Source organism: Neodiprion pinetum, chromosome 3 (assembly GCF_021155775.2).
Source record: "Neodiprion pinetum isolate iyNeoPine1 chromosome 3, iyNeoPine1.2, whole genome shotgun sequence".
NCBI classification, from domain to species: domain Eukaryota; kingdom Metazoa; phylum Arthropoda; class Insecta; order Hymenoptera; family Diprionidae; genus Neodiprion; species Neodiprion pinetum.
This window is the reverse complement of record NC_060234.1, coordinates 23,635,441-23,658,119: the sequence shown is the minus strand read 5'-3', so window position 1 is coordinate 23,658,119 and position 22,679 is coordinate 23,635,441. Positions and strand designations below refer to the sequence as shown.

General features: G+C 36.5%; 2 protein-coding genes across 2 annotated transcripts; one reads left to right on the top strand and one right to left on the bottom strand.

The window, feature by feature from the left end:
- Positions 1-495: 495 nt before the first annotated feature.
- LOC124213575 (probable cytochrome P450 305a1) lies at positions 496-11,533 on the bottom strand. The gene is made up of 8 exons (XM_046615007.2): positions 11,375-11,533; positions 7,358-7,612; positions 6,783-7,020; positions 6,306-6,465; positions 5,663-5,774; positions 4,125-4,305; positions 2,368-2,624; positions 496-887 (listed from the first exon to the last, which is right to left on the bottom strand). Exons 1-8 carry the CDS (start codon positions 11,457-11,459, stop codon positions 676-678), a joined length of 1,500 nt encoding a protein of 499 aa, XP_046470963.1. The 5' UTR covers positions 11,460-11,533; the 3' UTR covers positions 496-675.
- A 4,572-nt stretch (positions 11,534-16,105) lies between these two features.
- On the top strand, positions 16,106-22,455 carry alpha-Man-Ib (alpha-Mannosidase class I b). Its single transcript, XM_046615001.2, has 11 exons — positions 16,106-16,595; positions 16,686-16,850; positions 17,145-17,301; positions 17,397-17,582; positions 18,868-19,016; positions 19,109-19,297; positions 19,432-19,619; positions 19,711-19,837; positions 19,907-20,071; positions 20,496-20,651; positions 20,736-22,455. Exons 1-11 carry the CDS (start codon positions 16,497-16,499, stop codon positions 20,952-20,954), a joined length of 1,800 nt encoding a protein of 599 aa, XP_046470957.1. The 5' UTR covers positions 16,106-16,496; the 3' UTR covers positions 20,955-22,455.
- The last annotated feature ends 224 nt before the right edge of the window (positions 22,456-22,679 follow it).

Sequence of the window (22,679 nt, the reverse complement as noted above, 5' to 3'; positions counted from 1 at the left end):
AGCTGTACGATGAGCTTGAAACCGTTTGCTCGGAGAACCGCGAAACTGGATATACCGCGCAGGTATAAGATTCTTGAAAGTATGTGCAAGTGTTGCTCATTCTCCTATTCAACGTAAAAGCCACGACAGAATTTCGTTCCCTATCTAAAATACGTTATTACAAATGTTTTCGTAACATTTTTCAGGACACTTTCCAGCCAGGTCCGTTACGTTCTGAATAATTTTAAAAAACGTTTCAAAAATTGAGAGAAATTTTCGAGGGATAAAAATCTGTTGATAAAAGCACTGGAAACAGTATGAAATTCTCGCCGTTCGATTTACAGCAATAGAATTTCTCAAGAGTTAAAAGAAGAAGATCTTGAATAATAATTCTATAAAAACCTGTTATACGAAGAAGATATCTAAGAAATTTGTCGAAATGGCTATAAATTTGTTTCCGACAAGATGATTATGTTTTACACACGGCGAATTATTGAAAATTTATTAAACTGCAGATTCACCGTAAGAAATCCCTCGTATATTATCGTATATCGTATACATAATGCATAAATCGATACAAACGTTGTAGGTCGACAAACTGTTGAACATATAATTTCATACAGACCTCGCGTAAATTCCTAAAGAATACAGGAGCCGATGGTTCGAATTTAACTTTCTGGCCATCGAACTTTCAGGTCAATTTGGTAGATCGACAGACGAAGGAGCCGCTTGTCTCGGAATGAGGAGAGCATCGTACGGTTTCGGCGAAATTGTGAGACCTGGTAAACAGACCAGCGTTGGGGGCTCTTCTCCAGGATCCGGAAGTAAGCGGTACCGTTGCATTACGCCGCTGAAGAGTAGGAAGATGGCACATCTCGCCAGGATTTCGCCCGGACAGCGTCGTTTTCCTGTCGATTAAGCCCGGGACGTAATAACATTCACTTTGCGGAGTGGAAGGAAATTAAGAGAAGAAGCAAAAAAAAAAAAATGTGCGACGGAAAAAAGAAAACAAGAAATACCGATCACTTGCTTCGGTGAAAGAGAAGAACGAGTACGAACGAAAGGTAAACAAAAAAAAAAAAAAAAAATCAAATAAAATAAAATAAAAAACGAACAAACAAACAAGCCAGTAAACAAAAGAATCGATTGAAATCGGCGAGAAAACAAGGGACAAAAAAAAAATCGGCAATATAGTTTTGGAAAAAAGAATAGGTTGGATTGAAAGTTGAAGCGGCAAGGGGTCAAGTAACTTGCGTATAAATATCGCGTTATGCTAAACTTTCATTTTTAACACAGACGCGTAGGAATATCACCTTAACACCTAGTGACGCCGGACATAAAAGTCTATTTATTATACATACCATATATATATCCGTGGCAGTCAACGACACTGTCAATGGCGTCTTGCCCTTGGCGGTAACAGAATAACTGATCGCCTAATTTTCTAAGACTCACTAATCTCGCAGCTGTATAACGTACCGTGTGTAATATGCGTACGTACGTACGGCTCGAATCAGCCGCAGGCGATAACCGATCAGAAATCGAGGATTGACGGACTCGCAGCAATAATTAGAGAAAAGTTTAACCGGTCGAAAGTAATCTCGGTTGTATGTCAAGAATTAATCAAAGGATAGAAGAGAAAAAAACCGTTCGAAAAATCTTGGCTTGAGGTTTTTTGCACCGTTGATAGTTGATACGAACGAAACTATCGTCAATGTCATTTTTATGCGATAGAAATGAATCTGAGGAAATTCGAATAAAACGTAAGCTGAGATGTCAGTGATAAGATTTTATAATTAGAATGATCAAGGTGGTTGAACCCGGCTGGTTTTTTCATCCAATTCTAATGATTTTGGGCTTACTTTTTTCGGCATAGATATCTCCAGAGTCGTTTGAAAAGTCTTTTACAAATACTTATCTCTACAATGGATGTAAATAGTTTTTTGCGAATATGGTACAATGTAAAATAAATTACATTCGCGTGTTCCAGCTATACCACAACAGAAAATATATTACAAGTTTTCGGATTTTGTGAAGATCTGGTTATTGAGCAGAAACAGAACCGAAAAACATTAGAATCGTATGAAAAATATCGGAGTTTAATAGTATTGAACGTTCTAATTACGTGTAAAACCTTTTCCAAAGTTGTTGATATAATCTTAGCTTGTTTTACTCGAATTTGTAAAGAATCGATTTTGTCACACATTCTAGTCGTAATGCTGTTTCATTCGTGTTCACCGTGAATGATGCAAATAACGTTGTGGGAAACTATTTAAAATCCTTTTTTTTTCCTACTTTCCTAGCTTATGATTCAGACAGTCTAGCCTAGTCTACTCATCCTTAAGCATATATACGTATATAAATATATATAAATATGCAAAAGCTCACCTTCACCGAAGAGGATGAGATGCTTGTCTGGGACGTAAACACCGTTCTGTAAGAATCTCTCCGGTTTGAAGATATCCGGTTCAGAATAATATTCCGGATTCATGTGTATGCTCGTGAGGTTCAGAATCATCGTTGATTCTTGCGGTATCGTGTAGCCCGAAAGTTTAGTTTCTCGAAGAACGCGGCGTGGCCCTATTAAAGGTGTGACCAAACACATCCTTTGCGACTCCGCCAGGACAGCCTCTGTGTATGGCAATCTGTGCACAATCATCACAGCATGAATTTTTCTCTTTTACAATTTAAAGCTGCTGAGCTTTATGAATTTTCTCATTAGCGCGGCACAATACAGGCGAAAACTCGGTAAAACATAAATGAAAGAGGTTGAAATTCAAGTCGATTGAGCTCAATTTTTTCGGAAGAATGCATTCTCAGTACGGAAAAGAGTCAAAATCCATAAATTCAAATCGAGGAACTTTTGATGTTTGTAACTTTGGAATGATCAAAATATTATTTTACCGTTTACAATAAAATTTATCTCTGAAAAATTTCTGCATAATGATCTGCATTCAACGACTTTGTAGTTGATTTCGGTGCCGAAGGATGAAATTCGCTTGATACTTTTGAAAAAACGTAATCGAATTCACCACATTTTAACTGTAATATAGGTTAACTGAAGGCGACTACTATATTTTGTTGTTAAAAATAATTGTGGTGTTACAGTAAGGATTGCCATAATATTATTATTGGCAATTCCTACGTTCGTGTAGTAGAGATAACCATCTTCCAATCAATATTCAATTCAAAAGAACTCGCAAACCAACGATTGTGACCACCTGTGCCGAATTCGTAATACAGCTATAAAAATATGGTTAGTGGAATTATATTTATAGTTTCTCAAACTATGATGGTGGTACAGTTGACCCGATGACCTTGGGTCATTTTACTATTCGTGGATAGCTCCGTGCAAAACTACATGTATGGTAATTTTAACCCTCTTTTTAAATTATTTTTCTTGCTAATTGTGAAAATATTGTAACGATAATAGTATTATGAGTAATATTTTTTTTACCGTCAATTCGGATGAGAAATAAAGTTTTCACTGTTATAAAAAATATGACCGATACTAGTATTGTGATTTACACGACTATAAACAACGTCAAATTGACTATCAATTTTGAACCCTTTACCTTTTTTTCTAAGAGTGCAGACGACTTTTAGAGAATTCTTTCACGAACAAAATTCACCGTTATCCATCAAAATTGAGGGAACGATACATTACTGGCAATAAAAAAAATTATACGTGAGTTTAGACGGCTGAAATAGTGGGTAAATTGTAAACATTTACACATTAGCATCGAATTATTCGTTTACATCATGGTTTGTTTCATTCAAAAGTACGAACATCGAGCTTTGTTTAAATATTTTTTCATTAGAATCAGGTAATAGGAAGCGTTGCCAGTGATAATAACGTCGTTTTTTTTTAGCAAAGTAGCCAGTTGAAGTTTAAATTTGATTCTTCCTCATAAATTTACACTATTGTCAATACCAATGCTCACTATCAATTGAATTTTTCGAAAAAATGTGCACACTAAGCCCGATCTACATAATACTCTTATCGAGGCACAAATTCCCAAAATTTATCCACTTTCCCCGCTGTCTATTCGTATTATTGTACGTCTCTTTGAATTCAACTTGATTAACTGAGTCGAAACTTTTGAACCTTTGGTTCATCAGGTTTTTGGTACTTTTAACGTTACCTCTTTCTGTCGTTGAGGTCCGGAGATCTACCGAAACCAACCACCTTGTCCAACTCTTGGTGTAGCCGTTCTTGAACATCCTGGTTTACTATCATGTTCAGAAATAGGAAATTCAATGTCGTTCTAGTAGTGGTTATCCCGGCGATGAAGAGATCCATCATTATGATCAGCAATTCATTTTCTGTTACAAATTCACGTAACATCAGTGAGGCATGTTGAGTTACGGGAAAAAGAAAAGTCTTATTTATCAAAGATGACAATTTTTTTTGTCATCGATTAATTACACATTTTCGGGCGAAGGGTTTTCATGCAATGTAAGAAACTCGCTGAATTTCGGCACATCAATCAGGTTGTAAATTTTGCACTCCGATTTATAGTGTTTAGCATATACAACGTACTTTTAAAAACACGGCAAGAATTTTCAAACAGAATCTCTCGTTTACGAAATCATAATCTAAATAAATAATACGATAGTGATTCAAACTCTGAAAAATTTCAGCTTTGTAAACAAATGGATAATTTACGCGATACCGAGTATTCTCTATATTTCATCTTAGTGAATGAGCGAATAACCAAACGATTTTCGCAAGGTTATAACAAAGTTAAGAATGTTTGCGATGTTACATCAACAGATTATTCGCTTTGCAACAAGCTTCTATTTTAACGTTAATATATTTATTATAGTTGGAAGATGAAAGCTTCTTTTGCGTATACTGTTTTTTCTTAAGAGACCGATATGAATGTAATAACGCCTCGAAGTTTGCAACTTAAAATACAGTACTGAGTAACAATCTGCCTAAAGTTTGGTACACTTTGTCTTGTCATATCAGCGTGATGAAAAAAAAAAACCATAAAAACAATAAACAAACAAGAGCCTAAATCATGTCAATATTTCTGACATTTCAGTCGACAGGTTTGTACATTTGTCGCAATAACAATAATTGTATGAAATTTTCTGTCCATATTCGACATCATTCAATATCGAGATCACTAAAACAGGCAATTGGACTAAGTGAAGAAATTCCCAAGCTTTTTCGATTTTTTAAAATGATTCGATTGATTAAAATTCGTCAGAAAAAAAGAAATTATTTTCAACTTTTCTAATTTATGCATAACGACTTTGTTTGAAATATTTTTTGATTTTATTTTGTGATTGTATTTATCTTTACCTAACCCGAGCTCTGCAGTGGACTGACAAAATGAGCGATTTCTTTGCTACACGGACTTGTCTGTGGAAAGTTTTTCTTTCTATAAAACATATTCAACAATGAGCTGATAATGGTAAATGAATCTTTTGCAGCAAGTATATTCTCAAGTTGGTCAAGCGATGTGTTCGAATAATTCTTGGAACCGTTTATACAGATGTATTTATCTGTATAGAAAATTTGCATTCGATTCACAAAAGTGAAAGGTTAAGCTTCACAAAAGTGAAAGGTTAAGCTTCACAAAACCGCTTTAAGAACCTTTCGTTATATTTATACAATCTTGAGGAAATCAATCAAACAACTTGGGTTATTTGATACTACGTAGCTACTTGCCGTTAAAAAGTCCATCGGAATTTGCTCCTGAATACATTTCTTTGAAGAACACGTTTATCAAGTCATCTTGCTCCTTTCCAGTGTAATTTTTCTTATGCTCCTCAATTGTTTCCTGGAAAAAAAATTAAACGTCGATAGTTATCAGAGATTTACACGTCTGGTTAAGGGTTGCATGAATTCATTAAGTGATAAACGGTCTATGCCTCGAGAAATACGTTTCGAATCTAATTTTCCCGTTATATAATGTCTGCCGAACGACTTCGGAGTTTTTTCTCCATTTCATTTTGAGGTCGTATTAAAACTAGAGTCACTAAATCAAAGTTGACATTTATGACGCCTGGATTTCTCAAATGCCTTGGAACAGTTTTACAGTAGAGTTGTAAGCATAAAAATGTAAGGGCAATGTGTCATAGGAACGGAGAAACGTCATACAACGAAACTTTTCTTCATGCACTGAGAGAAATTTTTCTAGATACGATAACAAATGAAATTTTTCTCAGTGCGGAGACCTCCCAACAACGGATACCTCTTTACAACGGACAGTCTAAAAATCTTCATAAACACAATTTAGACGTTAATATTGTTTTGGGAAGTCTCACTGTACTAAAGATTATGAAAATAATATCATGAAACAATAATAAACCATGAAAAATCTCTTGAACTCCGTGTTGACTTGGGTAAGCAGGTTGTATCCGGATTTTTCAGGGGCTATGTACTTGATCCAGGGCAAAGCAGATAAAATACCACCAGTCATGTCGAAGGCTTGGGAACGTCGCTCCATCAGATCTATGAAGTACAGCATTCTACGGCACAAGTAACACGGTTTACAATAATTCCAGAGACCCAATCAATTCATAAGAATACGTTCTACAAGCAGTGACGTAACCAGGCGAAAACCCGTTGTTTTTAATTATACTGTGCAGGCCCGTCATAATTAATTTCGAAATTATTAAACTGATAAAAATTTGTTCGAATTATGGCATGTTTATGAAGCGGTGAAACAGTGAAAATTCAAGTTTCGGGAGAATAATTTGGATCTGTTCAGTTCTCTATCGTAGCTTACGCTTTTCCCCCCAGTCAGGAAATAGTTTGGGTAAAATTAATTCGAAAAGAGACGCACCTCTGAGTATCGTCAATTTTTTTTCCTGTAGTGAGAGTCCACAAGACATTTATCACCGCTGGCGCTGTGATTTTGCTGAGGTTGCGTACACCACCGTCTTTAATCTTTTCCAATATGTCATTCAGCTCCTGTGTCATCAAGTCTAACATTTGACGCCGGCCTAGACCCAGTACTCGCAAATTTTTTACGAGCCATGCGCGCATTTCTCGCCAATTCGGCCCATCATTGAATGTTATTCCTTAAAAATGAAGCAAAGACGAATTTAAATTTCCTCATTTTAATGCACGAGAGTCATTATGGTTGCATTGAAATTCATAATGCTACACTCAGCAGACATAAGAAGGACATATCAATCGTACAAAGAAACCGAGTAATTTACACATAAGTACAGATATAACGAAAAGAATAGCCAAGTGCTTGTTGAAAAAACGAAAACTTGACGATCAGAGTGTTTAATCACCGATAAGGATGAAAGCCGTTTGAAAATTCTTGCTACCCCATAATTTTCCGCAGCAAGTTGTCGCCTCCGGCTCTTAACTCAACACACATATGTATGGTACGTGCATTTGATTCACCATTTTTATGGCCAAAGTTTCGTAGATTAATGAATTCGTTCCATGGTCGTCCATCGTACTCCTCGTTGTGAAGAACTTGCTGAATAGCTTCCTGTCCCGAAACCGCAATGAGGTCGTTGGATCCGACACGAAGTGCAACCAAGTCGCTACCATATTTGCAAGAAAGTTTTAGCAAAGCGTGATCTTGGCCACCAAATTTGCGAGACAAGCTTCGAAGCAGTGGTAAGTTCCCAACTATCGGCCATGGTAAGGGTCCTGTTGAAGAGGTTTCATTACTCAAAAACACATCCTAATGAATTAAACTCGTTCATCTTAGGAGTGTAAATTCAGATGTAATTTCACGAGTGTGCGTGTGAAATGTTTACTCGCACGCGACGCTGTAAAACTACTTGCGACGACCATTTATAGTGTCAGTGATATAAGAATCATTGAATTATTAAGTAAGTAATGTAATGAACCAATCGCAAAGATGTTGTTCGGAATCAGTTGAAACCGTTTCAAGGGGATCCTCAACCTTCATTTATAACTATATGTTACTTAACAATGTAACTTTGTAGGGGCCATTCAATAATTAGCTAACACCGCTAACGCTAAAATAGGGGTAGGCCGTTGAAAGAAACATTGTCAGATGTTACTCTAAAGTAACAGGCATTCCAGGTAAGCGTTAGCTGATACAGGAAATTCGAAGCGCGTGCTCAAGGCCAACACGCTGCCTACTTGAGAATAATAGATTTTTTTTTTAAATGGATGTATTAATAATGCATGAATTGTTCGATAATGATATCTTAGCTAACGTAATGTTTATTGCATGCATTTAAGCAGAAAGACAAGATATGTGATGCAGTTAATGCTCAATGAATAATGAACTCACGTTTTATCGAACATGGCAACGTGCATTGATAATTAATATTCAATAAAGTAGGAATAAATTGATCAGGATGTGAATATAAATGGCATTTCTGGCATTCACGGATAATGAATCGATTTGCTTATAAACTTTTCAAAAAGCGTTCGCTAACTTTCAGATGGAAAAATTCTGTAAAAAATGCATTAGCTAGTACTTGAATTAGTCCTTATTTATTTTTTGAGTATAATTTAACTGGAAAAATATTAGAAATGACACAATTGTTCTAAAGCCTCTTCAACTTTGTATCTATAACGAGAGAAAAAGAGATATCGCAAAATCCATACGATTGTTTATTTGAAACAAAATTCAAAATGCGTACCGATTATTTTATATTTTTAAACGATTTTTTAGCATGTTTTATGCATGTTTTACAAAAAAACAACACATTTTTCACTCGAACTAAATACTGTTTAATGCCTGCCAATCTAAAATGTTATAGATACGTGACATTAACTACGCTGTACGTATTTTTACCATATCTCCAATGTCGAACATTGTGATAGGATAATATTCCGAGTGTGTGGAAATTATGCATGAATTTTAAAAAAGATAGCCCCAACCGAACAGATAATTGTCGGTTCGTATGATAATAGTACGAATAATTACACTTATAACGATGAGTTGTATAGAAGATTAAAGCCCCTGGCACAATGAGAGGAAATGAGAAGTAGGAATAAGCAATAAGTCGTACCATTGGCGTAGGTTTTTTAAGGCGCGTGGCGATTGGCTGATTTTTATTGTTATTTCTCATTGTGCCAGGAGATGCCCTGGTCGATTTCAACGTTGAATTGTACATCTCCAAATATCGAAGTCCACGTGTAACAAACGCAAAAAAGGACTCAAGGGCCCCATTCTACATGCAATTATGAAAAGAAAATAAAAAAATACTTCAATGCATTTTCCTTATTGTTAGAGGCAGAAATAAAGAAATGGCATAAATTGTACGAAATCGCAATAGTAAATTTGTAGAATTCATATCATTTCTTTATTTTTCCGTCAAATGAAAATGTATCGGAGTGTTTTTGTTCGCAATTGCGTGTAAAATGCGGACTTTGATATTTGGTAAATATATACCTAGCGGATTTCATTCCACTAAAATTGTAACGAAGTTACACTTAGATTTCATCGTGTAGTTGAGAATTTTTTACACTGTATTGTCACGGTAATTACATTAAAAGAATACCAAAATCCCACCGAAATATCACTGGAATAAAAATGTTCCATGCAAGATAGAAAGTATATGTTTATCTTCAATCACTCTTCACGAGCAATCTTTCTATATCTATAAAAAGATCTCGTCAAAACGCATGAAGATATCTTTTTTAAGACGGAAGAAACTTCGACGCATGAACTTAGAGGTTTAAGACACCCGAAGCTAGCCTTATCAGCCGTATCGCTTCGTGGTCTTCGGCGTCTAGATCCTTCGTCCTGGAATGGGGTTGGTCCAGGGCGTCAAGTTAAAAAAAAAGAAAAACTACTTTGCAGCCCAGATCGCCATGACGATATTTTTATAGGGACGGAAGGTTATACATTACAAATATCAGAGGTATTTAAATGTAGTGTGAAAGAGGATCTCCCGAAAATTTTCTTCGAAGCTATGACTTTTTGAACAAAATGTCGTTAGCTTGGTACTTGGGAAGGTCCGCTCTTCGATCTGCCTGAGACCCATCGAACCCCCCTTTTTAGTCAAATTCGTAAGCATGAGACTTATAATTTGGGTATAAAATTATAAGTACACACTGAGAGAAATTTTTAGTTCCGGTTACCGCTCAGTCCTTAACTATTTTCAGTTTTTACCACAATTGAAAAACATAGTTCAAGGTACAAAATTGAAATTAGTTTTGTAGCCGTTACCAGAAAGTCTAGTATCCGTTACTATTCTTTCTCATTACGATCACTGTTACTATATTTTCTTGCAGCTGTTGCGAAAATTTAATGCTTGTGCGACAATAAATTGACGTTAAAGCCTTGTTTAGCTAAAAAAGTAGAGTAAACCTCACAAACTGATTTTGCGTTGCAATAACCAAAAAAGGATCGACAATAGCGCAAAATGGTTAGGCGTACCTCGTTTTTCGTCATTCCAACAATGTTCAAACAGTTTTTTAACGATACCTGTTTTACTTAATTTTTCTAGTTACTGTAACAAATGAAATTTTTCTTAGTGTTATTGCTTATCAGCGCCATTCTGGTGACTCAGAATAAAACACAATACGTAATCCTTGCACTCGTGTTTTTATTCCCTGGCTTCGCTCGGCCACGAAACTACACTCGTGTAAAAATGACGTACTTGGCGCACTTGTATCGTAACTTACTGGGTATTGTAAAACCTCTGGGGAATCACGGCGCTGGTTCGATGAAACACTACAGCCGATACTGAACGCGTGCATTCGTCCAACGATATTTGGAACAGTTCCAATACTGTGTCTGTACGCAAACAGACCGCCGCAATAATTACAAATGCATCTCTCAAGAGATCAAGTAACTTATTCCTAACGCATCGTTTTACGAATACTTTTAAGGGTGATAAAACGTGAAGCAGGAAGACAGTAAGACTGTAACTTTGGCTTATTTTGGACATAATATTACTCGAACTAACGTAAAAACGCTGTATAATTACTAATCAAGTTGTGTCTTCTCAGACACGAGAGGCGTTTAAAGGGTCATCGTTGAGAAAGGCGGATTCCCCTTGATTCGCTAGAGAATAATGCATTTTACTTAGCTTCTCTCAGCGTTTGCTCTTCACGAACTGAATAAAAATTCTCAATTTTTACTTTTACAGTACAAAAAGAAAACGTGATTTCTGGCTGTAGGAATTTGAATGATTCCGGCAACCAGATATTTACTACGGTAGTAATTTCACGTATTGTGTTCACAAACTCCTCGAAATTTTCGTCCAGTCACATATAATAGTAAAGAATTTCGTCAAAAATTATGCCGGAAAAGCGAATTGTATTCTTGAAATTCAATCAAATATTCGCTGTCAATTATTATTCTCATTTTCTTTTCATTTTCACGTCACCGCGTTCGTCGATTATTTCTACTTCTGATTCAGGGTAAATTTATGCACCAGGGGATAATAAAAAAATTAAAGTAGAAAGGCTCAAAGTTACCTGGTGGATAGTTCTTTTTCTTTCGAAAAAAGAAACTAACAGCGCCGAGTAGAATAATAATGACAATAAGAACACTTGTAGACATTGCAGAGCGAACTGACGAGACATACACGCCGGCAGTGTCTTCGGCTCGAGTGACAAATTCAAATAGATATTCCTGTCGACTGTACACTCAGTTTAGTAAGTCCTCGCCATTGACGTAGAACTTGACCAGCTCAATTATGTAACTCATGGTACGAACGTATGCACTGAAAAACTAGAGATCAACATTGATGAATGCAAATGAAATTCTTCTATCAAACAGCACGATAGATTTTCAGCTTCCATAACGCATGCGGTAGGCAATAACAAGTGTTGATCAAAATCGAAAGCGAGTTGAAATCAGAAAGCGAATTCGAAGAAGATTAATTGTTGGACTTGAATGGAAAACAGGGATCTACCGTATGCCCTTACATTGTGATTTCGTTGCTATGCGATGAAAGGAATTTCAACATTTAATTCGTTATTAAGGCTCTATGATAGGCGAAGAAAATTGACATCGGGGGAGTTATTCCGTGTCATGAAAATTAGTTAATCAGCAGCGATCTAAAGTGGCCTTCTGATTGGTTTCAATTACGATGGTCACTTTTCTGACCGATCAAGCGGTGACGCGAAAACTTCATGGCTGATTGGAAAGATCTGAAATATTTCGACAAATATTTCGAGTTTTTCTATACTTGAGGAAAATCTCCAAATTAATAATCATGGTAACTTGAAAACGAAAATAACCGTAGTACTTCTCCCTCGTAAAGTTAGAGCCGGATCGGTTCGACGTTTATGCTGAACCTTGCGCGAGGATAATTTAAAATGACGACAAGAATGAATGAACGTTCATACGAGAAGTATGAACTAATTATAAAAATAGCTTATCTCTTCAGTTACCTTCGAAAAATATTATCTACTACTAACAGCCAAGGACTTTTACTGCTTTCCAAAGAATTCTGATCACTTCATGTGGCTACCGATGAGTTCCAATGACTTTCATAAATTATCGTCCCTTCAATTGATGCCAATGAACTTGAGTTAGTAAACATTGGATGTTATATGTATAATGTCGAGGGCAAGTTCAACGGCTCGATCGAGTGTAGTGTCCAAAATTAAAACAAATATCTCTTTTATCGCACTTGATTTTTGTTTTGGTTTCAACAGAAGCCGATGAAGCAGTTGGAATTAGAATAATCTCAATTCAGTTGTACAAAACACCTTTTTTCAGCTTCAGTTTTGATTCATCATAAGCTGAGAAGGAATATGACATAAAATAACGAGACTTTGATTAACTACTGATTTTTAATGACTTTCAATGACTATGAATGACTTTCGAGACCAGCTTACACAGCACTTCGGAAGTGAATAGATCATCGGGGTTGTCACGTCAGAATCATCTTAGTAGTTTGCTAGAAACATCTGATCAGTGTTTTCGTTAGTTTTTCTCAGGGTCTAAAATAAGATTTGATTAATGACTATAAATTGGATATATAATCCATAAAGACGGATTTTTTTTATCATGAGATGAAATAGAAGTTACTCCGATACGCTATTTGGTTTCTTAGCCTTTATTCGTTTCCAGAAGTCGAGAATTTCAGAAACTGTGGCGGAAAGTACGATAAATATATTGATTTGTTCACTTTAAAATGTGTGAAGTTGCTACTCAACTGTTTCTAACGTAACCGATGAGATAAGCTGTTTCTGTTAGCAGATACTGAAAAGTACAATACCAAAAAAGAAGAAGATAAACACAAATAATTGGTGTTTTGACATATCGCAGGGAAAAGTTAGCATTATGCAATGCACAATGGTAAAATAACATGGAAAAAAAATTGAATAAAATAAGAAAAGTAGTAAAAAAGACACAGCAGAAGCAGATAAGTGGTTAATTTGGCTGACATAAAACAAAACAAATTCAAATTTTTATTATTTTTGTTTTGGTATTCGAATAACTCAAAAGTCACGTTACTCATAAATGCCGAAACCCAATCAGTTCTAAGTTACGGAAAGCTACGTAGATTGAGACGGTATGGACGTAAAAAAAATATGAAAAACTGCCAGAATGACAAGCAAATTTCCGCACTGGCCGATCGTGCTTGTGAGAAAAAAACAGGAGCAAACTTTATGCCGCCTTTGTCGATTTTGAGGACGGTTTTCCTTCGGTCAGTCGTAATTTGCTCTAGCAAAAATTGCACGCCTTTGGGGCTAGCTCTAGGATTATAAACACTTTGATGAATTTGTACAAGGATGCTGTAGCCGAAATAAAACACGGAAATGACATATCGGAGTCTATAGATATAACCGACGATGTTTTATAGGGGAAAACGCTCTCGCCGCTTCCGTTCGCTCTGTTTATAGCAGATTTTGAAAGATTTCTCAGGGAAAAGAACACAAGAGGAGTTACAATTGATCACGTGACAGAAACATTTCTATTGGCATACACGGACGAAATAGACATTTTCACAGATACGTATGTCGGAATGAGGAGAATTTTTGAAGCACTTGGCGAATATTGCATGCTTAATAAACTCCAGGTAAATATTAATAAGACAAAATATAAATACCTGGGAATTGCCTTTATACTCAATCCGCATACCGTTTTGCAAGGCTAATGCAGATGCAGGTTGGTAAAACGGGTTTGGCCGCTTCCTCTCTGACGCAATAAGATCTACCAACGAGTTGGAGAAAATCCAAGTCCAATTCTATGATAAACTGTTGGGTCCGCCGATGTGCATCCAGTCAACAACAAATAGGAATAACGTTATTTAAATCTGTAATTAAATGGGTATTAAAAATTCAGCATATGACTGAAAATAGATATCCAAAGCTATGCTTTAAAAGGTTATATATTTTAGATCAGGATACATATAACTGGGTATCGAAGATCCAGAAGAAGATGTTTCTAGAACCAATTAGAGAAGTTGACGTGTTGAAAGAGCGTAAAGTAGAAGAATGGCTAAGAAGGAAATACGAGATGACAAATAAATTCACCGAATACTTTCGAAAAATTGATTACGAGAACTTTCCGAGGTCTACCTCCCTACCTTTATTTGGCTGTTTGAGTTTATTGAACATATTGATACGTATACTGAGAAAAATTTCATTTGTTATAGTAATTAGAAAAATTTAGTAAAAAAGGTATGGTTAAAAAAACTGTTTGAATATTGTTGGAATTACGAAAAACGAGGTACGCCTAACCATTTTGCGCTATTGTCGATCCTTTTTTGGTAATCGCGACGCAAAATCAGTTTGTTCGGTTTACTCTACTTTATTAGTTAAATAAGGCTTTAGCATCGATTTATTGTTACACAAGCATTAAATTTTCGCAACAGTCACAAGAAAATATAATAACAGTGCTGATAATGAGAAAGAATAGTAACAGATACTAGACTTTCTGGTAACAGCTGGAAAACTAATTTTCATTTTGTACCTAGATCTATATTTTTCGATTGTGGTAAAAAATGAAAATAGCTAAGGACTGAGTGGTAACCGCAACTCAAAATTTCTCTGAGTGTATGTGCTTAAAAATGACCAAAATATCTTTTTCAAATATTGTGAGGTGCAGGAATCCTTCTTGCATTGGATAATAGTTTGTAAAAGGTTAGCGGAAAGGGGATGAGAACTTAATCTCCCTTGTATAGAAAACTTGGAATTAGAAATGAGCGTTTTTGAAGTTCCGAACAAACCTTGCAACAATTGACGTTGGAGCTAAGGAAGATAAAGCCATTACTGTTTAAGAGCATAATCATAATAGGGAAAAATCGAATGCTCCTGAACCCTAATTTTGCCTTTTTTCAAACTGTATTGCAATTTGATTCGCATGTAAGATTCCTGTACCCTATGGTAAGATTCTTTTAAATGGAACAATAAAAACTTTACATTATAAGTGGTTCAAGATAAAAAAAATCGTAATATTTTATTTTCATCTCATATAGTAAGTATCCACGGGCTTTTGAATCGTTAATCACGAATCCGAATTTGTAGTTCGAAATTCGAATTGGATAATAATATTTGGTGTACTGTGAACTTAGCACTTGCAGTGTGAAACCGATTAGTTCGAGACCTGACTCACGGTCAGCGATCATCCTGAAGCCGTTTGTTTTCCTAAGACACTGTCAAGTTAATAATATTTGAATAGATTATCTAAATAAATCTGAATACGAAAATACCTAAGACATACCATGGCATGGTGGTGTCATAAACCTGGAAAGAAATCTATAAGTAAATAACGAGTGCTTAAACTCCTGACTAAAACCGGTTCGAATAACCTTTAATGGAAAATATTTTAATGGGAATAAGAATCATAGACAAACCGTGATGACAGAGATGAGGAGATAATCGGACTAAGTGCGGCATGAAAGAAAAAGAAAACTAAGATTGGAAAAATAACGTTCCACGTGCATGGTCAACTGAGCGGAGATCAGCGCGGGAAATTCAATTACGTAATTTAATTGAATTAATGAAAACATCAAACGTTGTCGCGTGACTGAAGAATAATATATCGGTCAACGATTGACGGAAGAACGCATCGATTAACCATAATTAGAATATGGTCAGTCAATGGTGAAAGAAAATCACGAAATATTCTAAAATTTTTTATTTCACCCTGCCACGTTTTACAGTTTCATGAACTAGCGGCGATTCGCACGTTTGTCTAATGTTTACGTAAAAATGTTTCCTGTCGGTTGCCGGTGGTTTTCTGTGACATAATACTTGACACGTACCCAACGATACAACCACGCACACTAATGAATAGTAGATGACAGTGACTACTGATGTATCATACCTATACTGTATAGATTTATACTCGTATGCGTACTGACAGTGACACCCGCCGAGCCGCGTATGCATGCACGTCAAAAAGGAGCCTTAACCGCGAAACGTCAGCTATCGGCGGCTCATGAATAACAATAAACGTAACATAAGGGGGAAACGTAAGTTGGATCGTAACGAATGAGAGGGTAGCGATATGTCAGTTATGCAAAGACACGTGTGATGTGTCAATTGTGATTTTCGCGCATGGTCAACTTAACACCGATAATTCGGTTACCGAGAAAAATATAACCTAACCTAACCTATATAGAAAAATAAGAATAAAATGTACGCACCCAAAGATTTGGCCAATGCCGATTACATAAGTTTAAATATAAACGACACAGCAGCTTTCGCACGTGGAAGTCCACAAAGTTTATGGCGTGTGAGTGTGGCCTGATATATTTCTTTCCAGTCACTGCGTGCGAACCATGATTGTTATTTCATCATTTCATTATTTTACTGTTCCTTGCAGCAATGGTATCAGCTTTCCAGGTTTCAGCGGAACATTATTTACTTTGTCGTTATCACCGTTTGTCTGGTCGTTTTTTATCTTGTACCGAGCGACAGCAAAGGCTCAGTTTCAAACAGCACTGAGACGAGTCATCAGAAGCAGCATGATGCACCTAAATGGGAAAAGGTAATTAAAAAATCGTTGAACTGAAGTTAACGGCCAGCATTAGCGTTCGAATGCGTTAAATGTCTGCAAAACGGGGTAACGCAGTTGAGTTTTGTGCCAATAGTTCTGTGAAAGTATCAGGGGTTCAACCTTGTGAAAAAATTACCATTTTCAGGCTATGCTACGTTATTATGATCAGCAGTAGCATGTTTGTCTGCTGACTCTGGCTGCAGACTTCAACTTTGTTTGAAAATCGTTCAAATATCTTCAGTCTTTGCCAACACCGTCGCTTGATCTAATGTTACTAATTTCCAGCTCATCGAGGAACTTGTTGTGGAGAACGCAGATCAAGGCGGAGGTGCAGGAGGCGGTGAGGTGATAGAGGAGCCAGAATTTCAGCCAGAAATGAATCAGGTCGACGATGATCAAATAGGACCGCCGCAGCGAAAGCCGATTGCCATGACGTTTACTGGTAAAGTATCGTGCTAGGTTGGACTGCGCTATGATTTATCTCATTGTCAGTTCAATTCCTTCAAGTCTTCTCTGCTAACCGATTTTCTACTTTAGGTCCCAGCAACCAGAGGCAAAAAGCTGTTGTCGATGCATTCTTACACTCTTGGAAAGGGTACAAAAGGTTCGCATGGGGACATGATAATTTAAAACCCATATCAGCCAGTTATCAGGAATGGTTCGGGCTTGGTCTTACGATCGTTGATGCACTGGACACAATGTATATTATGGGCTTGAATTCTGGTATGGAAAGTTTCAGTCTCCCTCGGTGTAGCGTGCATCATTTAAAAGTGTACCATGTTAACGTAACGAACTTCAACTTCGTACTTCAAGCGAAATAGTAGTAAACTACAAGGTTCAAGTTATCAACGTTAATGTAACAAAACATTGAAATGATTTCAAAATGACTTTCATTCGTTACCAGCATTCTCTTAACTCGTTAGCTTTTATCTGAGCTCTTTTCATTCTTTAAAATGCTCCACCAACAATCTGTCCTGCACAGCAATGTTCTCTTTCGCTCCGCCTTGCATTCTGCTGTTGCCCTCAGTTCAAACTTGACTTGACTTCGCTTCCTCATCCAACCTTTGCACTGCTTCGAAGTGTGCTGTTGCCACAGTTCATCGATTTCTAGAATGTGCGAGTATTAGTTCCGAATCATTCCTTTCTCAAAACTGTCATCTGTGCTTCCTCTTTGCACTTGCCTGACGGGACTGGCTGCCTTTCGGTACTCAGGTCGTCCTAGCTAGTATATGTTACTCAGGTATGCGGAGCGTGAAGGGACTCCACCTCACCTTTGAGTGTGCGCAGCATAACAACTGTACTATCATGTAGTACGGGGAGTACATGTGCCCGCCATTGTATTTACCAATCGGTTTCCTTACTTACGAGTAAGCTCGCTCGCATGGCTACAATAATAACTCTGACACAACGTTTTAATCAGGTCCTGTCCACCTAATTTCTCATTTACTATTGTATGCAAACCTACCATATTCTCCTCAATTTATTAAAAAATAATGAGTCAGGCTTGGAACCATTTTCTGTTGGTAATAATGAGTATATTTTACTATAACATGGTCTACTAAGGCTTCACACAAACCTAAAGTTGTGAAATAACAATTTTTGCTCAAAGTGAATCGTCATACTAATGTTATAGAAACTTCAACCTCACAGAAAACTTGATTAATATACTGTTATAATAATAACGTTCAACTGAATTTCAATTTGATTCGAATTTGAACTGAAATTTTTGTAATCCAAGATTCACATACTTTGAAACAATGATCTCTGATTTTTCACCAGACAGTAGTTAAAGACAACACAAATAATCACATTCCGGGGTAAACTTTTATGCGGATGTTCTCATCTCGTGTAAAAGTTTGTTGATTTTAACTTTTCTGGTAGTTGTTTTTGATTTGTACATACCACTTCTCTGACTGATTTTCATTTCATTAATATTCTCAATTTGTAAATTTCACTCTAACAAATAAGTTCGGTCGTCTTTGATTGTTTAATGAAAATAATATTACAGAGTTCGCGGAAGCTCGAGCTTGGGTCGAAGAGAGTTTAACATTTGAGGTGAGCAGGGATGTGAATTTGTTTGAAGTGACCATTCGTGTATTAGGCGGACTGTTGAGCACTTACCATTTGTCGGGAGATAAAATATTCCTGGATAAAGCCGTAAGCTGTTATTATGAAAATGAATTTGAAAAGTATCCGTTTATTATCGATTAGTATTGGCAATTTAAAACATGCTTAAAAAACATTTTCAGTTTGATCTTGGTGATCGATTGATGCCTGCCTTCTCCACTAAATCTGGTGTTCCGTATTCTGACGTCAATCTTGGTACCAGAACAGCGCACAGCCCAAAATGGGGCCCTGACAGTAGTACCAGTGAAGTTACCACAATACAGTTGGAGTTCCGCGATCTTAGCCGTGTTTCAGGCCAGTCAAAGTTTGAGGTACTTTATCGTACATAAAAAATATTTTTACAAATAGAAAATGCACGAAATTTTGTAAAGCAGTGAACTAAACCTTTATTATGCCATCACCTGTGTTAAATTTTTCTAAATTTCATATTTATGAATGGTTTCAGGAAGCAGCAGCTAAGGTTTCAGAGCATGTACATCAGTTGAAGAAATTCGACGGACTTGTTCCAATTTTTATAAACGCTAACACTGGAGCGTTTAGAGAATTGTCAACAATCTCGTTCGGCGCACGAGGCGACAGTTACTATGAATATTTGTTGAAACAGTGGTTACAGACTGGAAAAACAATAGATTAGTGAGAATATATTGACAAGTTATCTGTATCAATTTATTCGGTATGTATGGTAGTGCTCCTTTGTTTATCAACTACTGTTTTTTTTTTCCAGTTTACGCGATGATTACAATACAGCAATTTGGGGAACGCAAAAGCATCTTGTAAAGTACACAGCTGCGAACAAGTATATGTTCCTCGCAGAACTAGTCGGTTCAAACAAGGATGTGAAACCTAAAATGGTGCGTACCTACCATTTGAATATTTGAAGCAGTGTGTTCAAACTTTTTACCGTTATCTCGATTATGCAGGACCATTTGGTATGCTTTTTGGGAGGAACCTTGGCTCTGGGAGCACACAACGGCCTCCAATCCGACCACATGAAGTTGGCCGAAGAGCTTGTGCGCACTTGTTACCAAACTTATGCTGTTCAGCCGACATTCCTTGCACCTGAAATTAGTTACTTCAACATACAGGCAAGTCTTATTGAGGAGATATACAGGGTGGTCGGCTTTAATCTCTCTAGGTGAATATTTCACAAACTAAAAGAGATATAAGAGAAGGTTTCATGCGATACTTGTAGGGTTTTAAAGGGAGAGAATGATGCTGATATGGATCGATTTGTGATATTGCAAGTGATGTCTGATTTTAGATAGGGAACACGTATTTTGGTTATCAGCAGCTGATAGCGATATCAGAGAAACATTTAAAGACGTGAATATTCCACATTCTCTCACAGTAACATATTTTGTATAACGCAGATATGGTAAAACCTAGTTTGCCTTTTTGATGCTGAATCTACCCGTATATACCCCCTTGAATGAGTCTGTGCAATACCCGGTACTCACTTTATATTTGAGTGCGTTGTGTCAGTATTGATCGATTCCTCTCACCTTGTAGAAGCCATTGGAAGGTGATGCTAATCAATTAGACATGTACGTGAAGGCAAATGATGCCCATAATTTGCTGCGCCCAGAATTTCTGGAGACCCTGTTCTACATGTGGTACTTGACGGGTAATAAAACTTACCAGGATTGGGGATGGCAAATATTCCAGGTAAGTAGTTTAATTTTATAGCCAGGTAATCCGCATCTATAAGAAGGTTTAGACTGATGCAATATTCTTTTAATTATCAAATAGGCGTTTGAGAAGTATACCAAAGTCGAACACGGATACACGAGCATAGGTAATGTGCGGAGCACGCAAAATACACGGCCTCGCGATATGATGGAAAGTTTCTGGTTGAGTGAAACTCTTAAATACCTGTATCTATTATTTGACGACACCCGACAACTAATAGATTTGAAAAAATGGATATTTAACTCAGAAGGCCACCCGCTACCAATTTACGATTCATAATGCTGCCTGTCAGATATTCGTTTGCCATACACAATCGATATGTATAGTTAATGTTTCACTTTTTTTGGAGATTTCGATTCGCTGTAAAATTGTGGACAAACGATTTATTTTATATCATCCAATTGTGCACAAACGATTTTATGATTATTACGTGACTGACTTTACACAGAGAAATATAATCAAGTATAATCTCGACAAAGGTCTTATCAGATATTTTATAGTTCAGGGGAAGCGAGTTGACAGTGATTCGGATAAGCGAAGTATTGTTAATAAAGTGTGTATAACACAATAAAAGCATACCTGAACGTGATCAAGTTCATGTTGCAACTCAATTTTCGTATCAAAACTGACAATGACTTCCAGTACCAGTCAGTTATTCGATTGAACGTGTTACGGTACTTAAAGTAAACCTACTTAAATTCCATTTCACCGGTTTATCCTTAGGTTCGAAGTTGAAAATTAAATTGATATTTTCTTCAGAGTCCAAAGCATAAGTTTAATTTTGTGCATTTTCCACTAATAGTAATGTCGCTAGGCAGCGTCTCCTTCCCAGTCTAGAATAAATTGTAAGTTTTTCAGATTACGTGTCTCGAAATGATAATTAGGAAATAAAACAACTATTATCCAGGTACATTACATTTTATACATATGGACATGTGGCTTCAATTTTTTGCACGTATTGAATTTTATACATGAAACTGCAGGACAAACGTTCTCCAAAATGGATGCATAGAAACCTAAAAGCAGTACGCAAGCAGTTAGATGGCACTAAGGAAGGGTGTATTATAGTTGACATTGTTTATTATGTATACAAATTTTCTAGTCCTACTGTTTTACGTCACATAAGAGTAGCCAATGCTATTCAAAGTGGCGTTTGCGTGAATAATGTCAGAACAATCGAAAGCGCTATCTGCATTCTGCAATTGAGGCCTAAGACGGAATGATTGTTGATACATTTGATAGTAAAGCGTGATGAAATAAGAAGAATAATATGCATTAAGTAAATATAATATTCTATGTAATTTTCGTACGACTAATTTCCTACATAAAAACTGTTATCAGGGAAAAACGGATTGCCAAGAAATAGAGATTTTGTTCTTTTTTAGAATAAAAAACACTACACTCATTAACTCGAGGTCTTCTGAAAAAAAAAAATCTCGTACATATAGCAATAATTATTATTGACGTCTGTTCTAAGTGTAAACGAAAAACTCACGGTATAGAATAATCTGAACTCTGATGTCATTTATCTATATGAAAAAAAAAAAAAAGAAAAAAATGATATGTTCATCACGTGTTAGAAATGTTGTTGTATACATGGTAGAGATAGAGACAGAAGAGTAACCAGACAAACTATAAGTGTGTATAATTTAGGACATAATGTGTTAGACAATTTCAACGAACACCACAAACAATATCGTGTCGCTCATTGCACAAAGATAAAAAGTATAGTCAATTAAGATATAGGTACTCATATCTTTCGTGTTCCTGTATCAATAGTCGTGAGGATGGAAAAAATTATGGTTTTCCACTTTGGTTGGCTTCGCATGCTCCCAGGTGAATCCATAAATACGCCCATGTGTACACGTACTAGGAATACTTCTGGAAGTGAGCCACTTAAGGCACCTGAGTTGGCTTTACAAGACATTTTTGCTACGTGTGCAATTATTTGGGACTTTTGTTTTTCGATTCCGCAAAGCACAAAGTGTTACAGATCGTGATGAG

Excerpts from the sequence above, each read along its gene's own strand:
- LOC124213575 (XM_046615007.2), bottom strand. The coding sequence starts at position 11,459 with ATGTCTACAAGTGTTCTTATTGTCATTATTATTCTACTCGGCGCTGTT. Across the intron at positions 5,775-6,305 it reads AGTTCAAGAGATTTTTCATG|GAAACAATTGAGGAGCATAA; the intron begins GTTTATTATTGT and ends TTTTTTTTCCAG. Across the intron at positions 2,625-4,124 it reads GACCTCAACGACAGAAAGAG|ATTGCCATACACAGAGGCTG; the intron begins GTAACGTTAAAA and ends GATTGTGCACAG.
- alpha-Man-Ib (XM_046615001.2), top strand. The coding sequence starts at position 16,497 with ATGTACGCACCCAAAGATTTGGCCAATGCCGATTACATAAGTTTAAAT. Across the intron at positions 17,302-17,396 it reads GATTGCCATGACGTTTACTG|GTCCCAGCAACCAGAGGCAA; the intron begins GTAAAGTATCGT and ends TTTCTACTTTAG. Across the intron at positions 19,838-19,906 it reads AGGATGTGAAACCTAAAATG|GACCATTTGGTATGCTTTTT; the intron begins GTGCGTACCTAC and ends TCGATTATGCAG.